The 18,962-nt window shown below is 37.8% G+C and overlaps 1 protein-coding gene across 1 annotated transcript in view; it reads left to right on the forward strand.

Moving 5' to 3' along the window:
* dner (delta/notch-like EGF repeat containing) overlaps window positions 1–16,306 on the forward strand; it is a 36,557-nt gene extending 20,251 nt beyond the window's left edge. Inside the window, 6 exon segments of the mRNA XM_051870458.1 lie at window positions 3,840–4,070; window positions 8,045–8,167; window positions 8,288–8,401; window positions 9,761–9,892; window positions 10,862–11,108; window positions 13,206–16,306. Of these exon segments, the coding sequence (XP_051726418.1) occupies window positions 3,840–4,070; window positions 8,045–8,167; window positions 8,288–8,401; window positions 9,761–9,892; window positions 10,862–11,108; window positions 13,206–13,317 (959 nt within the window). The 3' untranslated portion in view covers window positions 13,318–16,306.
* The last annotated feature ends 2,656 nt before the right edge of the window (window positions 16,307–18,962 follow it).

The following is an 18,962-nucleotide window of genomic DNA, read 5'->3' on the forward strand; positions in this document are numbered from 1 at the left end:
CAACAGTGTTTCAATAACAGAAGAATATGTAAAAGTATGGTATTTGGGGTAAGAAGCGCTGTTGCTGTTGGGGCGAAAGGTACAATAATTAACATGATAATAAATAGCTGGGTGACTTTTCCATTTGTTGACTTGACATGGTTAGGTTCAGATGGTATGTATCATATATTAAGTTGGGTGTCCACCTTAATAAGATTATTAGTCATATGGGTGACTGTTATGGTGCTTTTTTGCTGGAGTTTCAAACTCATAGTCATAGTTTCTCCTTTTGTGTTCAACAAAAAATTAAATAAGAGCATACGGGTTTGGAATGACATGATGATGAATGAATAATGACAGCATTTTCATTTCTGGGTGAACTATTCCTCTAATACTGGCAGTGAAACACATTCATGTTGGCTCTGTCAGGCTGCGGGAGTTTCATTAAGATAATGCATGAAAGCTCTTCCGTCAGGGAAACTGTGGTGGGCGGATCAGCACACTGAGCTCTATTACTCTGTGTGTGATTGACATTTATTGGGGGGATCATAGCAACGAAGCTTGTAATCTGCTGGTGCGTGCATGTTACTGAGAGGTGTAACAATGTGTAACAAACACAAATGCACAAAAACACAAACATACGCAACATACATGTACTGTACGTGTGTGTATTTTAGAATCTGGGTAATAATGAACATTATCCAAGATTAATAAAGACTGTAAAAGTATTGTTCGTTGTTACTTCATAATAACTATTATGTTAACAAACGCTGACATTAGTTCTGTACTTAAAGGAATGTTTTGTGTTCAATACTAATTCATCTCTTTCAGCAGCATATGTGGTCAGTTGGTGAACTATAAATACTGTTCAAGATTCAGTTTTTGAATTTAATTATTCCTGAATATAGTTTGTGTCTGTTGTATCCTACTATAATAATGGAACTTATTACTAAACTAATGTACTTTAATGGATTGTTCCAGGTTCCATACAAGTTAAGTTGCACAGCAGTTAGCACAGAAAATAATTAGCTCATCTCTAAGTTTGAAAAAAAAGATTTTATATGGAAAAAATGAATATAAGTGATTTACCAAAAATAGACTTTTCTTTTCATAGACTTCCATTGTGAATGTGTCACTGTAAGCACAATTTTTTGTTGAATGTTGTAACATTATAGGATTATTTTCTGTGTTAATCAACAGTCACATATGCTGCTGAAAGAGATGAACTAGTGATGAACCCAAAACAGAACTCATGTAAACATTTAAGGTAATTGTTAACATGAAGTAACAATGAACTTCTTTTACACCATTTATTTAAAAATAAAATGTATTTAAAAGTTGTATACAATAATGTAAGTTATGAGATAACATGACCTAACAGTGAACAATATAGTATAGAAAATATACTTAAACAAAATTAATAAATACTGTTCAGTAATATTGTTCACTGTTAGTCCATGTTACCTAATGCATTGACTAATGTTAACATAAAGAACTTTACCCAGCGGTAATAGTAGTCTTAGATTCTAGTCATAATGCCTAAACTATTGATTTACACTACTTGTAGTGACAAATTAAAGGAAAAATCAAAATAAAGTGTCTTAGTAATGTGTTTGTCCATCATGCGCCACCAGAACAGCTTCACTACGCCTTGGCATTGATTCTACAAATCTCTGGAAACTCTACTCCTGGATGAATGGAACATTCATTGTATTCCCTCATTTGGCGTTTCGATGATAAGAGCACTGAGAATCTCCCCTAGGTGTCCAATTCAGTTGAGATCTGGTGACTATGAAGGCCAGAGCATATGATTTACATCATTTTCATTTCCCCACATCATTACAGAACCACCAGATCCCCTGAATTTTCTGTTAATTTGTCCCCCCTCTGTATAATTATGTTGACAAGAGCTGAACTTGCCATAAAATCATTGCTGGTTGTTTAATTTAAGGGGAATAGTACAGTTGCTAGTTACAGGTATTGAATGCTGGTGTATGTTTTACAGCACACTCTTAAAAATACAGGGATGCCATTGAAGAACCATTTTGGGTTCCCAAAAAACCTTTTAGTGAACAGTTCTTAAAAGAACCTTTTTTTTTCCTAGTGTGAAGAACATTTTATAACCTAAACATCCTTTTTCCAGTATTAAGAACCTTTTGTGCAATGAAAAGGTTTGATGTTATTTTTAAGAGTGTAGTAAGACAAGGTGTGAAAAATTGGTTATTGGTTGTAGGATACCTGGTTAAAGTCAGTATGTGATAAAAATCTATTTTGTAAATGCATGAAATAGATCTTACTGTGAACAATTAATTTGTGCATATGTTTCTTAAAAAAAAATTTGACCTTAAAGGCATAATATGTAATTTTCGCTGCTAGAGGTCGCTTATTCAAAACAAAGGCGTAGCTTGATGACGCCGTGAATGAGCGTGGAATCATGGGAGTTGTCGTCTTCATCACCTCCATAGCTGATGGAAAGCAATCCGACGGACTCGGGCAGAAATCATGTTTATGGATGAGCTAATGTATTAAAGTTTTATCAACTTTACTGTGGCATGATGCAGGGCGAACCGAGAGCCGTGGGAGTCCAGCTGAGCTTTTTTATGCTTTTGATGCAGTCGGCCGCCTCTGCTATTTTCGTTGTGTATTTGGGGTAACACAACGCTGTTTTACGTTAAAACAATCATACAAAATACATTTGAGTGTGTTGAAAGTTATGTTATAACATTACTCTGTGCGTTCGCCCAGTGACTGCTATGAGACACTTGTTGCACACTGCAGTAATCTAGATCAATATTAGAATGTCATATTAATAAAAACATGATGACCTGTGTTGCTAAATGACTTGCAGTTAATTTAAAAATATATTGTATGATGGAAAAAGCTCTCTCTGATTGTGCTATGTTAGCCACTTGACAAAATAGTGTTGTCTCTGAGGTATGGTAAAAACATGGTACTCACTGTTAATCAAGAAAACAAGCGATTCAAACAATAAGACTAAACGTGTTGAGCGATATAACAATGATTAGTTTTCGGTCGATGAATGTGTCCAAACAGTTGCTCACCACTATAATAAAATGCATAATATATTAAAGAATCTTTGGTGTTTCCATGGTTCCTATGAAAGTAAAACGCCCCGGGTTACCTGAAAAGGCGGGAACGAGAAGCTGCACTGATAAAGCGCAGCTCGAGTGTAGCCTTTGAAAGGGAACTGGAAATCAAGGGTAACGTGCATATGACATCATTGACAGGCAACGAAATGACACGGTCCGTCAAGTCCACAAGTCAACAAAATATATAACAATATTCTAGTGGTTTTTAGATATTTTAATCTAAAAATCTCACATATTGTGCCTTTAATGTTTAATCAGATGTCATAACTGGATCTTTGGTGAACATGACAGACTAGTGACGTATACAGGATTCTCCAATCCGCCCCTGCAAGCTCATGCTCATCTGTTTTCACTTTTGAGTGCCACACCCACATCTTAACATCCAATCAACAATTGATGTATAGAACCAAGTCCCGCCCTACATTATTTCTTTTCTGATAATCCCTTGGATTATGGATGTACGCCACAATATGGATGTACGTCACAATACGGAAGAAAAGATCTGTCGCTACTTCCGTTTCATCAAGACTTTAAATATTAGCAACATCTGTCAAATAAGATCTCAGGTGTTCTCATGAATTCCACATCTTTAAATAGATGTTCTCTCTCGTTCTTCATGTCATTTTCTCAGGCTGTGATTGTAGTTATTTATGTTGAAAGCTAAATGATTCATATCAGATTCAGACTGGTCTCTTCTTAATGCAGTAGTGCACACCTCAGTCTCTTCCCCTCTCTCTTTCTCTTTTTTAGGGTATCAGGGCGCCATGTGCGAGCAGAAGATTGATCCCTGTGCTTCCGGGCCCTGCCACAATAACGCCAGCTGCTCCCCACAGGGCTCTGGTTTAGGCTACACTTGCACCTGTCCTGCAGGTTTCACCGGACCCACCTGTGCCCAGCTGGTGGACTTCTGCGCCCTCAACCCATGCGCTCATGGCATCTGCCGCAGCGTCGGTACTAGTTATAGGTGCCTGTGTGTACCAGGTGAGGATCTGGTTTGCTTCCGCTCATAGCCGTGTCTCTCCCTTCACTCCCTCCAACTCCATCTGGTTGCCATGGCAACTGCCTCCTGTGTATTGCGTGCTCAGACATCATTGTCTGTGAAGTGTGACTGCACCAGCTGTGCAGCCAGATCAGTCTATCCACTGATATCACCCCGCTCTGATAAGAGGTGTCCGATGGGACTGCCGTGTTCTCCAGTGGGACTGCAAATAATGTTCAGTGGGATTGCACTATAAAGATGGCACTTCTGCCTACAACTGCCCGGTGGGATTGCTGTGCTGTGCGCACTCACTGAAAACTAAATGATCCTCAGCAAAATGAATTAGCAGATTATTTAATGGCAGCATTCAGGGCCTTTGATACCGATTAGCAATGTTTGCGAAGCAAAACCTTAAGCATACTTCAATTTTTACACATACACTAGGATATGCGTACAGTGCGCGTGACGCAATTTTTATCATCGGCATAGCACACATGTACGAGTGCAGCCCGATTTTTCTAAATGTGGCTTGAATTTTTGCCCAGACAACTAGTTAACAGTCGAAAAAGAAACAACCAACAACTACTAGAAATGCAAAATCAATAGACACTTGTCTTGACGAGCACTTGTGTGAGGAGGTTTAGAGATACTTTCGCAACTTTAGTTTAACCCTCGTGTTATGTTTGAATTCTGCATATGATCTTGTTGGAGTGGGTCAAATTGATCCCAGTTGGATTCAGTAAAAAAAAAAAAAAAAAAAGAAGAAGAAAACAGAATCAAATTTCATGGCAACATTTTTCAACAATGGCTGTGTCCCAATTCAGGGACTGCACCCTTTGAAGGCTGCATACATCATCGGTCTCATTTAAGAAAAATAATCGTTAGATTGCAACGTAAGAAAGAAACTACAGTATTTTACACCTCACAATGAATATCAGTCAATTTTATTACGGTTACTTTTCTTAAATATGACATCAGCCTTCAAATGCGATCTCAGAAGGATGCAGCCTCCAAAATAAGATGCAGCTCCTGTCACCGAAGGAGTGTGTTTTTGGTTGTGAGGGAAAGATTACCTTTTACAGCTTCCCAAAGAACCCAGAGTTAAGGGAACAGTGGATGAAGTTTGTTTTTCCGGGGCAGCAACGGAGTTGTGCACGTATGTTTGTTTGTTCCCGGGGTTTCGGTGACGAATACTTTGTAAACAAGTCCCAGTTCAGCACTGGATTTGCAGATCGTGGGTGGTGAGTAAAGCTGCATCAGATGTCTGTGTTTTGTTGGCAATCAGCGCGCAAGTGCATATAATGTAAACAACACGAACGTTTTTGTTTCCTTTTTATTTATAATGATGTCGCAGCTAGCAGACATGCGCTCTTTAGCTCTGCCCACAGCACTGACGGCAGACACGCCTCCGGGATCTCGGCTTTTATCGGAAAGACTCAGTTTAGCGTATCTATCTTTTATAAATATGACAATACTAAAGACTTTTCGGAGATATGAAGGACGCATCGTTACTCTATATGTACTCAAGATTAACATGAGATTAGCAGAAACTGTGTGTGATACCCCCCCTTTAAATACTATTTTTAATATGGCCCCTCCCCCACACTTGGGACGTTTGCCATTACACATTTATAACAATTATGTTTTAGTCTAAATCTAAAGTAATCTTGACAAACTATATCTTTTGAAAGCTTTCAGACACATATTTGGTGACTGATCTTCAAAAGAAATGACACAGCAATAGATAAATAGCGATAGATTCTCTATTTGTGATGCTGTGCCGAACTGTAACTTGCACCCTGTTTGTTTCTGTATGTTTTTTGTGGGTTTTAGAGATTGAATTCAAATCAAATATTAACATTATTGCCCAAACTACTTCTGAATAGAATGTCTACTTCATAAATATTATGAAAATTATGGAAATATATGGTTCAGATCACTCAAACCATGAATGGAAATGGGTGTGTCACCAGTGGAGCCTGGATGTCATAATGAACTTTCGCTACTGTGCCCAAAAAGTTGGTACAGAACTTGTTCAGATATTTAGCTTTGATTTTCTTGAAATTTTAGAGATGCTTTGTAAAATATATATTTTATATATAAATTTTAAAAAAAATTATATTTTACATTTTCATCAACTTAAACGTCTATAACTTTTTTTTAAATGTCACTTTTATAACTTTTTTTTACTTCTATAATAATCTACAAAGTTTAAAAAGACATCAAACTTAACTCTGTACTCCGAAATATTCAAGATTTATAACAAATTAAATTTGGAAATGTCATTTTCAGGTCGATGCTCAAAAAGTTGGACAGGTTAAACAGTTTTGTTTTCACAAACTTTGAAAATAAAAAGTTGCGAAACTCAGCAAGACTTCAGGACTAGAGTTGAAGATCTCTGACATATGTAACCCCTCAGGTCCTACTTGCCAACCTAAACCTCACTCCCATCTGGGTCACGGCACCAATGTAACCACTCAGGTCCTACTCGCCCCGCTCTGTGCGGGCCTCGAACCCGGGTCTCTGGTGTGGGAGGCGGGCGCTCTAACAAGGAGGCTAAAGACTGCAGCCTCCTTGCGTCATCTTGTGGCAAAGGGAGTGAGGCTTATATCTACAGCTATTACTAGCTGGCCTCCGTTACACATACAACAAAGAAATGTTTTTATTTTGGGTCTGTACAGTTGCTTTTGAATATCTGCCTATATGGGTCAAATTGACCAACGAACATTAAGATCGTATACAAATTCTGTATGCACATTTCACAACACATCAGCATGTTGAAACTTTGCATGCATGTTCATGACCCTAAATGAGAAAAAGTTACAAAATTTCAAGAAAAACAACATAGGTTAAATAGTATTTCAGACAGCTTGAAAAAACGAAGTGATAGCTCATTTTTACAATCTGTGTCTGCCAAAATATTTTTATGTATTGGAATAAGTGGGGAAAAGCTGCTTTTTACATTCACAGGGTAGTAAGACCAACATAACAAGATATAACCAAGAAATGTTATTATTTGGGGTTTGAAACATTAAAATATGTGGGTCGAACTGACCCACGAGCATCATAAACGTAATAGTAATTATGTGTCAAAACACATCAGTGTGTTGAAACTTTACATGCATGTTCGTGACCCTAAATGAGAAAAAGTCATAAAATGTCAAGAAAAGAAAAAAACATAGGTTAACCAGCATTTCATTTAACTGGGTCAAATTGACCAGCAGCAAAATATGAGGGTTAAACGAGTACAAAGACATTTTTACTGGTCATAACTTCTGGAGAGCAATAGTACAGACATTGGACGAGGATGAACCTTTCTAGTGACCTGTGGTCGCGCACGCTATCAAATGGAGTACATGTAATTTTCAGCGTGCTTTTTCTGTACACTCAGCTCGTACATGAGGCTTTTTTGCACTAATTAGTTTGTGCACAAGGTTGCAACACTAGCTGTTTTACAGGGGGTGGGTTCTTTTTAGTTACAATAAAAATAAATAAGCATCTTGCCACCACCCTCAAACCCCTAGCAACTGCATAGCCACTCAAAACTAATAATAGTGTGCATTGTGTGTGTGTGTGTGTGTGTGTGTGTGTATTTGTGATTGGAAGCACACAGGAAAAACGCCAAATGATACCCATGAAATGCTTCTGTAGCTAAATGCGTACAAATGCAGACATTTTCTGCCTTACATGCTATTATGTGCTGTTACTTCACAGTAAAATATTTTTAGATATAAATATTAGAAAAAAATATACACAAGAAGATATATATGGATCAATATATATAAACAGTACACAAAAACACATTTTTTTCTCAGTCATCTGTCTCAGTTTGCTCCTGCTTACATTCTGTAAACCCCATCAAAACAAAACACTGCCCTCTAGTGGACAAAATGCAGGACTATTCAAGGTGAAATTAAGCTCTATGTTGATTGTCACAGATAATAATTTAGTTTTTTTTTTTTCTCTGTCCTCTTAGGTTATCATGGTCTGTACTGTGAGGAGGAGTATAATGAATGCTTGTCTGCTCCCTGTCAAAACTACGCCACATGCAGAGACCTGATCAATGCCTACGAGTGCATCTGCGCCCCACAGTTCACAGGTGCATTCTCTTCTCTAGCAGGACCGCGCCTACATTTCATGTATATTTAATGCATCTGGGTTTAAAAATGCCAGAAAAATGACATAATTAATAGGATTGATGTGATGTGGGTTATTTCAGGTAAGCACTGTGAGATATATAAAGACCCCTGTCTGAAGCTCAGGTGCCAGAATGGAGGACATTGTGAAAGTGGAGGGAGGAACGCATCCTGTCTGTGTCCACCAGGATATATGGGTGAATATTAGTGTTTGTTTATGTTTGTATGAACATGAGTGTCTTTGGCTGTGTTTGGAATACTACTTCTTCTGTTTCTGCACTATGTAACATGCATATTGTGCAAAGCATGCTAATTTTTTGTATGCACGGAATATACCCAGATAACCTAATATAGGGGTTTTTTTGTTGGCAAACAAACAAACAAACAAACAAACAAACAAACAAACAAACAAATATGATTATCCTCATGCAAGGGACCCCCATCCTAAAATTTAAAAGGCAGCTATATATTTTCATATATAAAGACCCAATTTATACTGTGAAAAATTAATATTAATTGTCAAACATCATTTGCTAAATATTTAGTTTCTATGACTTTAACATTATTATGCTTTTTTGCTACCTATAGTACACACTATAGGTACAAAAGCTGTCACTGGGGTGGTACCCTTTCAAAAGGTACACATTTGTACCTTATTTACCTCTAAAAGTTGCAGATTATTACCTTAAAGGTACATATTAGAACATAAAAGGTGCATATTAGTACCTTTTGATAGGGTATTACCCAGTGACATTTTTTTCTTTATTGATTAATTTCTTTATTTAGTTATTTATTTTTTAGTATTTATTTTCCACAGACCCCTTAGCAATCCGTCACGGCTCCCTGGGTTCCCGGTCCCCCTGCAACACAGCAAACTTCACAAAATATGCCCAAACTGATTATCAATTTCAGTCTTCTGCAAAATATGACCTGCAAAATAACACATTTTATTTGCAAGCTAACTTGCTCTTGTATCGTTTTACATGTGTATGCTGTACAGTGTGCAGTAGACTAGAGACACTTTTCCACCGTCAGGCCAAATTGTTCTCGTTGCTTAAACGTTCCATTCCGTGCTGATCTGGTACAGTGTACTTACTCACAAAAGTACGTGGTAACTACATGGGTTAAGTTAAGGTTTAGAGGTAGGTTCAAGGTTAGTACCTAGTTAGTGTCATTACTACAAGAAGTACATAGTATGATAATGTGAAACAGGACTGTAAAATAAAGTGCTACCCACTTTTTTATTTGGAATTTTAAATGTGAACACACTACTTGCGCTATTTATACTACAAAACGGCATAGAATAGTGCATAAGTATGCAAACTGGAACGCACCTCAACATTCCACACTTCTTTTTTTGGTTGAATAAGTACATAATCCAAGTACTTAAAGTGCACTCTTTCTTTTTGGAATTTTCAGTGTAAACGCACTGCTCGCAGTATTTATATTACAAAATGGCGTAGAATAGTGCATAAGTACGCAAATTTGTTTTTTGAGGGGACTGGTGGTAGTAGGTCTGTATTCTGTTTCAAACACACCTTTTTATCTCTATGTAGGTGAGAACTGTGAGGTTGACGTCAACGAGTGTGAGAGTAACCCCTGTCACCATGGCGGCACCTGCATCGACCAATCAAACGGCTACACCTGTCACTGTCCTCCCGGCTGGGTCGGCGGAAGCTGTGAGATCCGTGAGTTTATGTTGACCTTCTGACCTACACCCACTACAACAACTCTCACAATTATGGCGACGAGACAAATATGGATGAAACAAATTGCCACCAGATAGATATATAGTTCCCACTTTATATTAAGTTACTTTAACTACCCTTACCCGTATGTTCCCTCAATAGCAATTTGCATTACAACATGAACAATACACTTTATTTTACAGTGTCCCTGTTACACATCTTACCGTTATAACAATAAATGATGCATAATTACAAGAACTAACCGTAATTATATAGTAAGTACATGTTGTTAGTTAATATCACTCAGTATTTGTGTAATTACACTGTAACAAGGACACCTTTAAAATAAAGTGTAACCGTACGTTCTACATAACACTGTTTTATGTAACTACAAAAATGCCTTATATAAAGTGTGACCATAAGAAGTGTCCATGGGGTAGCGACTTAAAGGTACATGGTGTGCTCTGCAGTTCAGTCATTTCTCCGTCACGACATAGGCCTCAAGGACACCATTATGTATGCACAGGGGTAGAGAGCGGTTCCCTGAGGAGTGACGTGCTACTGCCTTTTATGGCAGCTGTGACTAGGCACCATTAACTTCCTGTGAGCCTCGTCACGCTCTGCCGGCTCACATCATAATGGCACCAGGGAGAGACAGGACGACTGTGACGTGTGGGGAGGCGGAGCCACGTGACTCTCTCACCATTCAGAGATTTTCATGAATACCCCACCGTGTTTATGGCTGTGCGTATGTCCTTGCTAGCTGACACTTATCTGTGCTTGTTATTAAAGCATTTTATCAGCTAAACTGCAAAATATATGAATAAACTAGACTTTTTTAAGGAAGTTTGAGCAACCACCTAGCAATGCCCTAGCAACCCACCAAGCATGGAGTTTTTTAAAGCAAAACACTCAATCACATTTTCTTTTCTCACTTTTATCATTATTGTCATTTTCCTCCTCTCTCAGATCTGCAGTGGAAGATGGCTCAGCCTGTGGATTCACTGACCAACATGCCTCGTCACTCTCTGTACATAATTATCGGAGCTCTGTGCGTCGCTTTTGTCTTGATGCTCATCATTCTGATCGTTGGCATCTGTCGTATCAGCCGTATTGAATACCAGGGCTCGTCCCGTCACGCCTACCAGGAGTTTTACAACTGCCGCAGTATTGACAGCGATTTCAGCAACGCTATCGCCTCCATTCGCCACGCAAGGTAAACCATTACACACACACACACATGAAATTTTTCATCTGTGAAACACAGAAGAAGATATTTCATAGAATGTTAAAGGATTAGTTCACTTCAGGATTAAAATTCCCTGATAATTTACTCACCCCCTTGTCATCCAAGATGTTTATGTCTTTCTTTCTTCAGTCGAAAAAAAATTAAGTTTTTTGAGGAAAACATTCCAGGATTTTTCTCCATATACTGGACTTCAACAGGGACCAACAGGTCCAAATTGCAGTTTCAATGCAGCTTCAAAGGGCTCTACACGATCCCAGATGAGGAATAAGGGTCTTATCTAGTGAAACGATTGTCATTTTCTTAAAATATATATATATATATATATATATATATATATATATATACTTTTTAACCACAAATGCTCATCTTGCACTGCTCTGCGATGCGCCACGCATTACATAATCACATTGGAAAGGTCACACGGGACGTAAGCGGAAGTACCGTGACAGGGCGAAAAACTTTTCTCCTCCAACTTCAAAATCTTCCGACATCTGGTTTTACTCTTTTTTGTAAAGGCTGTTTGACTTAGTCTTTGCACGTTCACTTTGTAAACACTGGATTGGTACTTCCGCCTACATCACGTGTGACCTTTACAATGTGATCGCGTAATGCATGGCACATCGCAGAGCAGTGCAAGATGAGCATTTGTGGTTAAAAAGTATATATATATATTTTTTTTTTAGAAAATTACTGACCGTATGGCTAGATAAGACCCTTATTCCTCGTCTGGGATCATATAGAGCCTTTTGAAGCTGCACTGAAACTGACATTTGGACCTTCAGCCCGTTGAACCCCAGTGAAGTCCATTATATGGAGAAAAATCCTGGAATGTTTTCCTCAAAAAACTTAATTTCTTTTCGACTGAAGAAAGAAAGACATAAACATGATGATATGTCATTGGATGATATGGAGGTCAATAAATTATCAGGAAATGTTAATTCTGAAGTGAACTAATCCTTTAGTGCTGTATCTACCCATACATACAACCAGGGCCTAACTTTTTGCCAAACCTGCCAATTTACCGCCCATAAATATTTTTTTACCAGCCATTAAACTGTTTTTGCAAAAACAGGCAGTTATGACACCAAAATTTTAGATACCAGTGAAAATTCACAATTCTCTATTCCAATTTCAGTACCACAGCTAAAACTACTAGTTTAAATTTAAAACATTATTAAAGACAAGTAAACAGTAAAAAATAAAATAAAATAAATAAGAAAAAAATAATCAAATTACAAGCAATAGCACAAGTAAATCCAATAGAGCAAAGATACAAATGAAATAAACAGTGCTTTTCAGGTAGGTTTTCAGGTACAGAAATTTAATAAAGTAATCAAATGTAAAATTACACTGGATAGTCTTCACTGTATAAATTATACATAGATGAATCCCTATTACAGTTACAAAAGTTATTCAGTCAAGAGCAGTGAGTGATTTTTTCTTTGTCTTTTGTTGTTTCATTAACATTAAAAACAAACACAGACAGCAGCAGGTTTATTAGGCTGCTGTCACTTTAAGGCCTAATGCACAGATCCAGTACTGTCTGATACTGTACAAGTGTTTTCTTTCTCAACTGTTTACGTTCACTTAAGACATAATTGACTATGTTTACTAGGATACTTGCCTAGACAGGCATTTTTTGACATAATTTTGTGTGAAATTGTCCATTCAAGTGCAAGAAGACGTGAAAGAGAGCTAAATTTAGTATTCGCGCACTGTCTGAGACACAGCTTTCTGGGCGCGCTTCGGATCTTCAAACTTCCCACACAGTGTGCGAGTAATGAATTGAGTTCCCTTTCACATCTTCTCGTACTTGAATATTTAAACTGGCAAGGCTTAAACTTTCATGACGATGCAGCAATGGCCCGTCAGCTGTCCCGAGTGTCGTTCACGTTTCGTTAACGTTCATGTTCTCACAACATTGCATTGCTAGAATTCATAAAAATGTTACCAGCCAACTGGCGATTGACACCGGTTCATATACTTTTGGCGAGTGTTCATGTTAGGCCCTGCATACAACCTAATGCATGAGAAAATGAGACTGTTCCTTTGTTTGAATTACAGGTTTGGGAAGAAATCTAGACCTGCGATGTATGATGCGACTCCCATCAGTTATGAAGATTACAGCCCTGATGACAAGCCTCTAGTTGCACTCATTAAAACTAAAGATTTGTGAGGCAATACATCTTCTGCACAAACACACACACCGCATACACACAGCCACTGTTCCAGCCTTTAAAATGAGCCAATCCGTTCAGTATTTATTTCCAGAGAACAGGTTTAAAAAATGAAAAAATCTTTTGAAATTGATATATTTTACCATTGCAAACCATGAAGCTTTTAATTCATATCAGGCACAAGGGGTGCTGCACAGAATTAGTTTAATGGAATGGTTCCAAACAAATGTACTTTGTTTGCGGACGCAAATGTTTCATGGAATATGAATAAATTAATAACAAACTACATAGCAAAATGTGCGTGAGGGAGTGTTTAACCGAACCCTCCCACCCTTTAGACTCTGATTACAAATATGATAGCAGCACTCCAAGCAAAATCTGTAGAATTAGGAGTAATAGAGCTCATAGCACAGTTAAACTGTAACTTTATACAGATGAATTAAAAGATAAGATGATGTAGGTTGCCTTACTGGTGCATGGATAGGATCAATGGTTTGGCATTACTCTGTAACCTTATGTACATTGTTGTTTGCTGTTTATTTCTTCTTGTTCATTGTGGCCTCTTTTGTGTCATAAACTTGGTGTTAGCAAAGTCTTACGATACCACTGTCCATGTGAAGGCAGCACAACAAAGTGCTTTTATAAGTAATATTTGATGGTGTCGTTTCACTGAGTAAGTAATAAACTAGGACTCCTGTTTATAGTGTTTTATGGACCGTAACTTAAAGACATCTCTGTTCCAGTACATCTTTAAAGCTCCTTAAGATGCGATCACATTTACCGCTGCTCTGCGAAATTTCACGGGTGAAATCCAGTCATTTCAATAGGAATTCATGCAGTTGGGACTCTTTTGACTTTAAGTAACCATCCAGAACATCCTAGCAACCAGTAATTCGCACAGCTGGGAGTTCCCCGTGAGTGCGAAAACATTCCCGACGCAGATTTCGCTTGTGTTCAGGTTGATCATTCGAATTTGAACAGAAAGCTGCTTGCTTTGAAAAGGACATTCATACATCGCCTCAATATTAGAAAACAACCTTTTTTGGCTGCAAAATCTCACCTAAATATTGCTAATGTGACTGCAAATTACCAGAGAGTGTCAAAAAAACTTAAAAGAAATGGAAAATACTTGAAAACCAATGAGTCTGTTTACTCGGATAGTAAAACGCTAATAACCAATGTGGGGATAATGCATTACAAGTAACTTCAGTTACGTAATCAGTTTACTTTTTTCAAGTAACTAGTAAAGTAACACATTATTTCTTCAATTTACAACAAATTATTTAAGTTACTTTTTCAAATAAGTAACGCAAGTTACTTTTTCACATTTATTAACTGATACCTCTCCTGTCCCCATGTTGAAAGAAATGACGTGACGTGCTACGCGTACTTTAGTGTTGACGTCAAAATGTAAATAGACATGCGCATATTGAATAAACCGCCAGAACACCAATAAAATCGGAGTAATGAGCAAAAATCAAAGTGTGCCAGTTAGTTTTTTTTACTTTTACCCGATAAAAGGACACAGTGTATGGCATTTACATGGCCTTACATGTTGTCAGGTTGTTAAGCATAATCAGTGTAAGATTGTGCATTGAAACGCAATGGAAAAAAATCGAGAACTGAAAATGCTCCCTACGTAATGGAAGTTGTAGAGAAAATAATGTGGACAAGTGCACTGAGAATTCTTAGGAAACTTTGAAACTTTTAAACCGTACAGAATGTTTATTGGCATAGAAACAGACTTAAAAATAGCCGCCAAGAATAAGATTACTTTCCTTATTAGTATCTGCTGAGACATTAGTGAGCTCATGGTAAGAGTACTGGAACAAGAGAATTGTCTCTGCCAGGTCCTGGAGTCTGGTTAAGACCAGCATATTTCTGCCGCTCGCTTCTGGTGTTCCTGCAACAGGTTCCAGCTCTCTCTCTCTCTCTCTTCATTTGCATCTGGCTGGAGTGGTACTCATAGGATGTTTTCATTCTTTCCATTACCCATCTCTCTTGCTCTTATCTTCCATATCTGCTCCTACTTATACTCATTGTATTCCTATGGTTATCCTCTTGCTTAGTATAGATGTGTAGAAGTTTCCCTCTGTAGCTGATCTGAAACTAGTTTTGATGCCTTTTAATGGCTGAATTAAAATAATAGTTTGACTAAAATGAATTTCCCTTATGTTGTTCCAAACTGGCATTTTTTTTTCTGTGAAACACAAAAGGAGTTATTTAGTTGAATGTTCAAGCTGCTCTTTTCCTTGCAATGAAAGTACTGGAAAAAACATGATAACAGTCTATATGATGCACTATATTCAAGGTAACCCGAAGCCATGTCATAAACAGATTGAAAACAAGGTGTTTACCAAAAATCTGCCATAGCTTTCAAATCTCATTCATGTTTGTGAGTATTGAAACATTGTGCAAATAATTTGTCCAGGTTTCTTATGGCTGATCTCATTGAATGTTTTGAATTGAAAGAAAGGGTGAATGAGATTGGGAGCTATAGTGGATTGACATTGATTGTATGACTTTTTGGCACTTTTACTGTGTTTTTGTCTATTTTGGAGCGTGACAATATATCACAGTTAGGGTTACAAAGGGGCTGAAAATTTCTGGTAAATTTCCAGAAACTTTCCAAAAGTTTCCGAACATTTCCCAAAAATCCTGGCACGTTTCCAAAAATCCTGGAAAGTTTATGGAAACTTTGCAACCCTAATCACAATTCACCTTTGTTTTATGGAAAAGAGCAGCTAGGACATTTTCCAAATATCCTGTTTTAGTGTCCTACAGAAGATAGGAAATGAGCATCATGAGGGTGATTTATCTTTAGGTGAATGAACACTTTAACGCTGTTGGTGTTATAAACTGGTCTAGGATCAGTACTGAAGGGGAGCTTCTAACCCAAGCACAGTTTTTGTTAGATAAAAGATAACACCCATTTGGTTATATATGTGGAATGATGTATACTAATAAAAGTTCAAGTGAAAGCCTAAAGCCTGTTTTAATGCTTGGATGTTTGAAGGGGACCTATAATGCCCCTTTTACAAGATGTAGTATAAGTCTCTGGTGTCCCCAGAATGTGTCTGTGAAGTTTCAGCTCAAAATACCCCACAGATCATTTATTATAGCTTGTCAAATTTGCTCCTATTTGGGTGTGAGCAAAAACACGCCGTTTTTGTGTGTGTCCCTTTAAATGCAAATGACCTGCTGCTCCCGGCCCACTTTCCAGAAGAGGGCAGAGCTTTAACTCAAAAACAACAACAAAGCTGGAGAATCTCACGCAGGCTTACATTGTTCAAACACATCAGTCAGACACTGATGGAGAGATTCAGGAAGAAGTTACAACTTTTAGAATGAAACTGGACGTTTCTGAATGGTTAGTGGATAAATTTATGTAGTTGCTGTGGAGTTGATTTAACTCATCGACTAGCATGTGCCGTCATGTTAATCTTTTGTGCAAATCCAGCGTTGAATTGACCCTCGTTTGTGAAGCAGTCCGGCGTAAAATGACGGCATGACAACAACACTCTACTACAACAACTCTTCCTCTTCTCTAAAGCAGCCCAACATGGCCTCACCCCCTTTGTTGTGTGTTCTCAGGGGCAGGGTTTATGTAAATTTTAGGGTTAGTGATGTCACTAACCCAGGAAGAAGCTCGTTGTAGTCCCTACCAGTCGTTTGTTGTAGTCCTTAAACAGCGAATTCTGTAAAAGAAAATATCTCCCTTTGCATTTAACTTTGAGCGTCGTAACTTTGCAGATGTTGTTTATGCTCAAACAGCAACATTACACACTAACTAAAGTTAAAACATAAAGTGAAATCATAATCAAGGACCCCTTTATAATTACAGTAAATGAGATATACCTTAAAACTACACATCATGATGGATGTTACTCGTAATAAAATCTGAATTACTCACTGTGGTATGTAAGTGACTGGTACATGTAGAAGATATTTAATTGTAGATAAGGGAGCACTATTTGTAACTTCATATCACAGGGAACAAGACATTTTGAAAGATCAGAAGTGTTTTCTTTCAACCAAAGAACAGATGGTAAGTCTCATACACACACACACAAACACTTTATCTCTCCAAACAGTCCAAACTCATAAGCACTTTCTGTGTGGTGCACTTTGAAACTTGACATTTGTAAAACCATTCAGTGTTGCAATCATGTCTCGTGTCTCAAGATGAGAAACACACACTCAGATGCAGACGGTAAGCGTACGAAAGGATGTGTTTTCCACAGCCGGAATGCCTTTGACTGTCTGCACATGGAATGTCCCCCAGATGGCCGTGCCCTTATTTGGAGTTCAAACGATGTCCTAAACCCTTCAGTGACCTTGTGTGGGCTCCAGATGTTCTGGAAGTAAACATCTGTAAGAATGGTGCATCATGATGATGCTCTGGCCACTCAGAAGTCACCCCACTGCAACGAAGAAAGAACACACTTTTGATGGCTTTGACCTCAAAGAAAGACTAAGGTCCCCTTTGACCCCCTCAAGTGTTTATTTGACCTCTGTGTTTGCTCTTTTCTATGTGGATGTCTATTATAAACAGTTTCTGGTTCAGAACAGAGATCAATGCCTTTGTTCAGCTACATACAGTGCTGATAGAAAGTCATCATACCCTGGAAAATAAAATAAATATATAAATAAATTAATTAATTTGAACATTTTTGAGCTGTATGTACACATTATAACCCTCATCATCAAAGTGAAAATAACATTTTCTGAAGGACTATTAAAAATTAAGTAGTGAAATACCTGGTTTGGTAAAGTGATCAGCCCCTTAGGCCTAGTCCACACGTACATAGGTATTTTTATAAACAGAGTTTTTCCTCCTTTAAAAAAAATAAAATAAAATAAAATAAAATCTTGTCCACAAAAGCATGTTTTTTAAAAAAATCTCTGCCCATAGAAAACGCAAAAACACATCAAGAGCATGCCAAACTAACAGGTGGCGATATAACCCTAACCGTAAAGCCATGTTGGCCAATCAGAAGCCTGAAAAAAAGGCTATTAGCATGAATAATTTTGCTACCTCTGCCATTGCACAGACTCTCCTCATGTACACAAAGGAGATAGTGGCGCACAATCTGACGTCAAACAAAGGAGATAACAGCACGCACTCCGACGTCACAAGCCAAAATCTCCGGTTTCACTGGCTACACGACAACACCGCAACCAGAGTTTCTGAAAATCTTCACCCTGGCAGGAGTTTTCAAAAATGTTCAGTTTCAGTGACCTAATACTGCGTTTGCGTGTGGACGAACGGCCACTCCACATAGAAAAAGCTGCAGTTTTCAAAAAAACCCATGTTCGCGTGGACAGGGCCTTAAAGTACACCATTATAAACTTGCTCAGGTGCAACCAATCAACTTCCAGGTCAAACACCAGGCTAACTGCACCATGGGGTAAAATGCCCCCATTCTGACAAAGCAATTTTCTTTATACATTTACAGCAAAATCAGAGTACAAGCAATTTTAGCTTAAAATTAAAAATACAAGCCAAAATAACAGTAGATAAATATGAATATTTATTAATGAACCATGCTGAAAATCAGCCTATTTGAAAAATATTGTTAGCTGATGCTAACTGGCTAGTTAACTAGCTAGCTGATGCTAACTGAAGGTAATTTTTAAATTT

Source organism: Ctenopharyngodon idella, chromosome 18 (assembly GCF_019924925.1).
Source record: "Ctenopharyngodon idella isolate HZGC_01 chromosome 18, HZGC01, whole genome shotgun sequence".
NCBI lineage: Eukaryota > Metazoa > Chordata > Actinopteri > Cypriniformes > Xenocyprididae > Ctenopharyngodon > Ctenopharyngodon idella.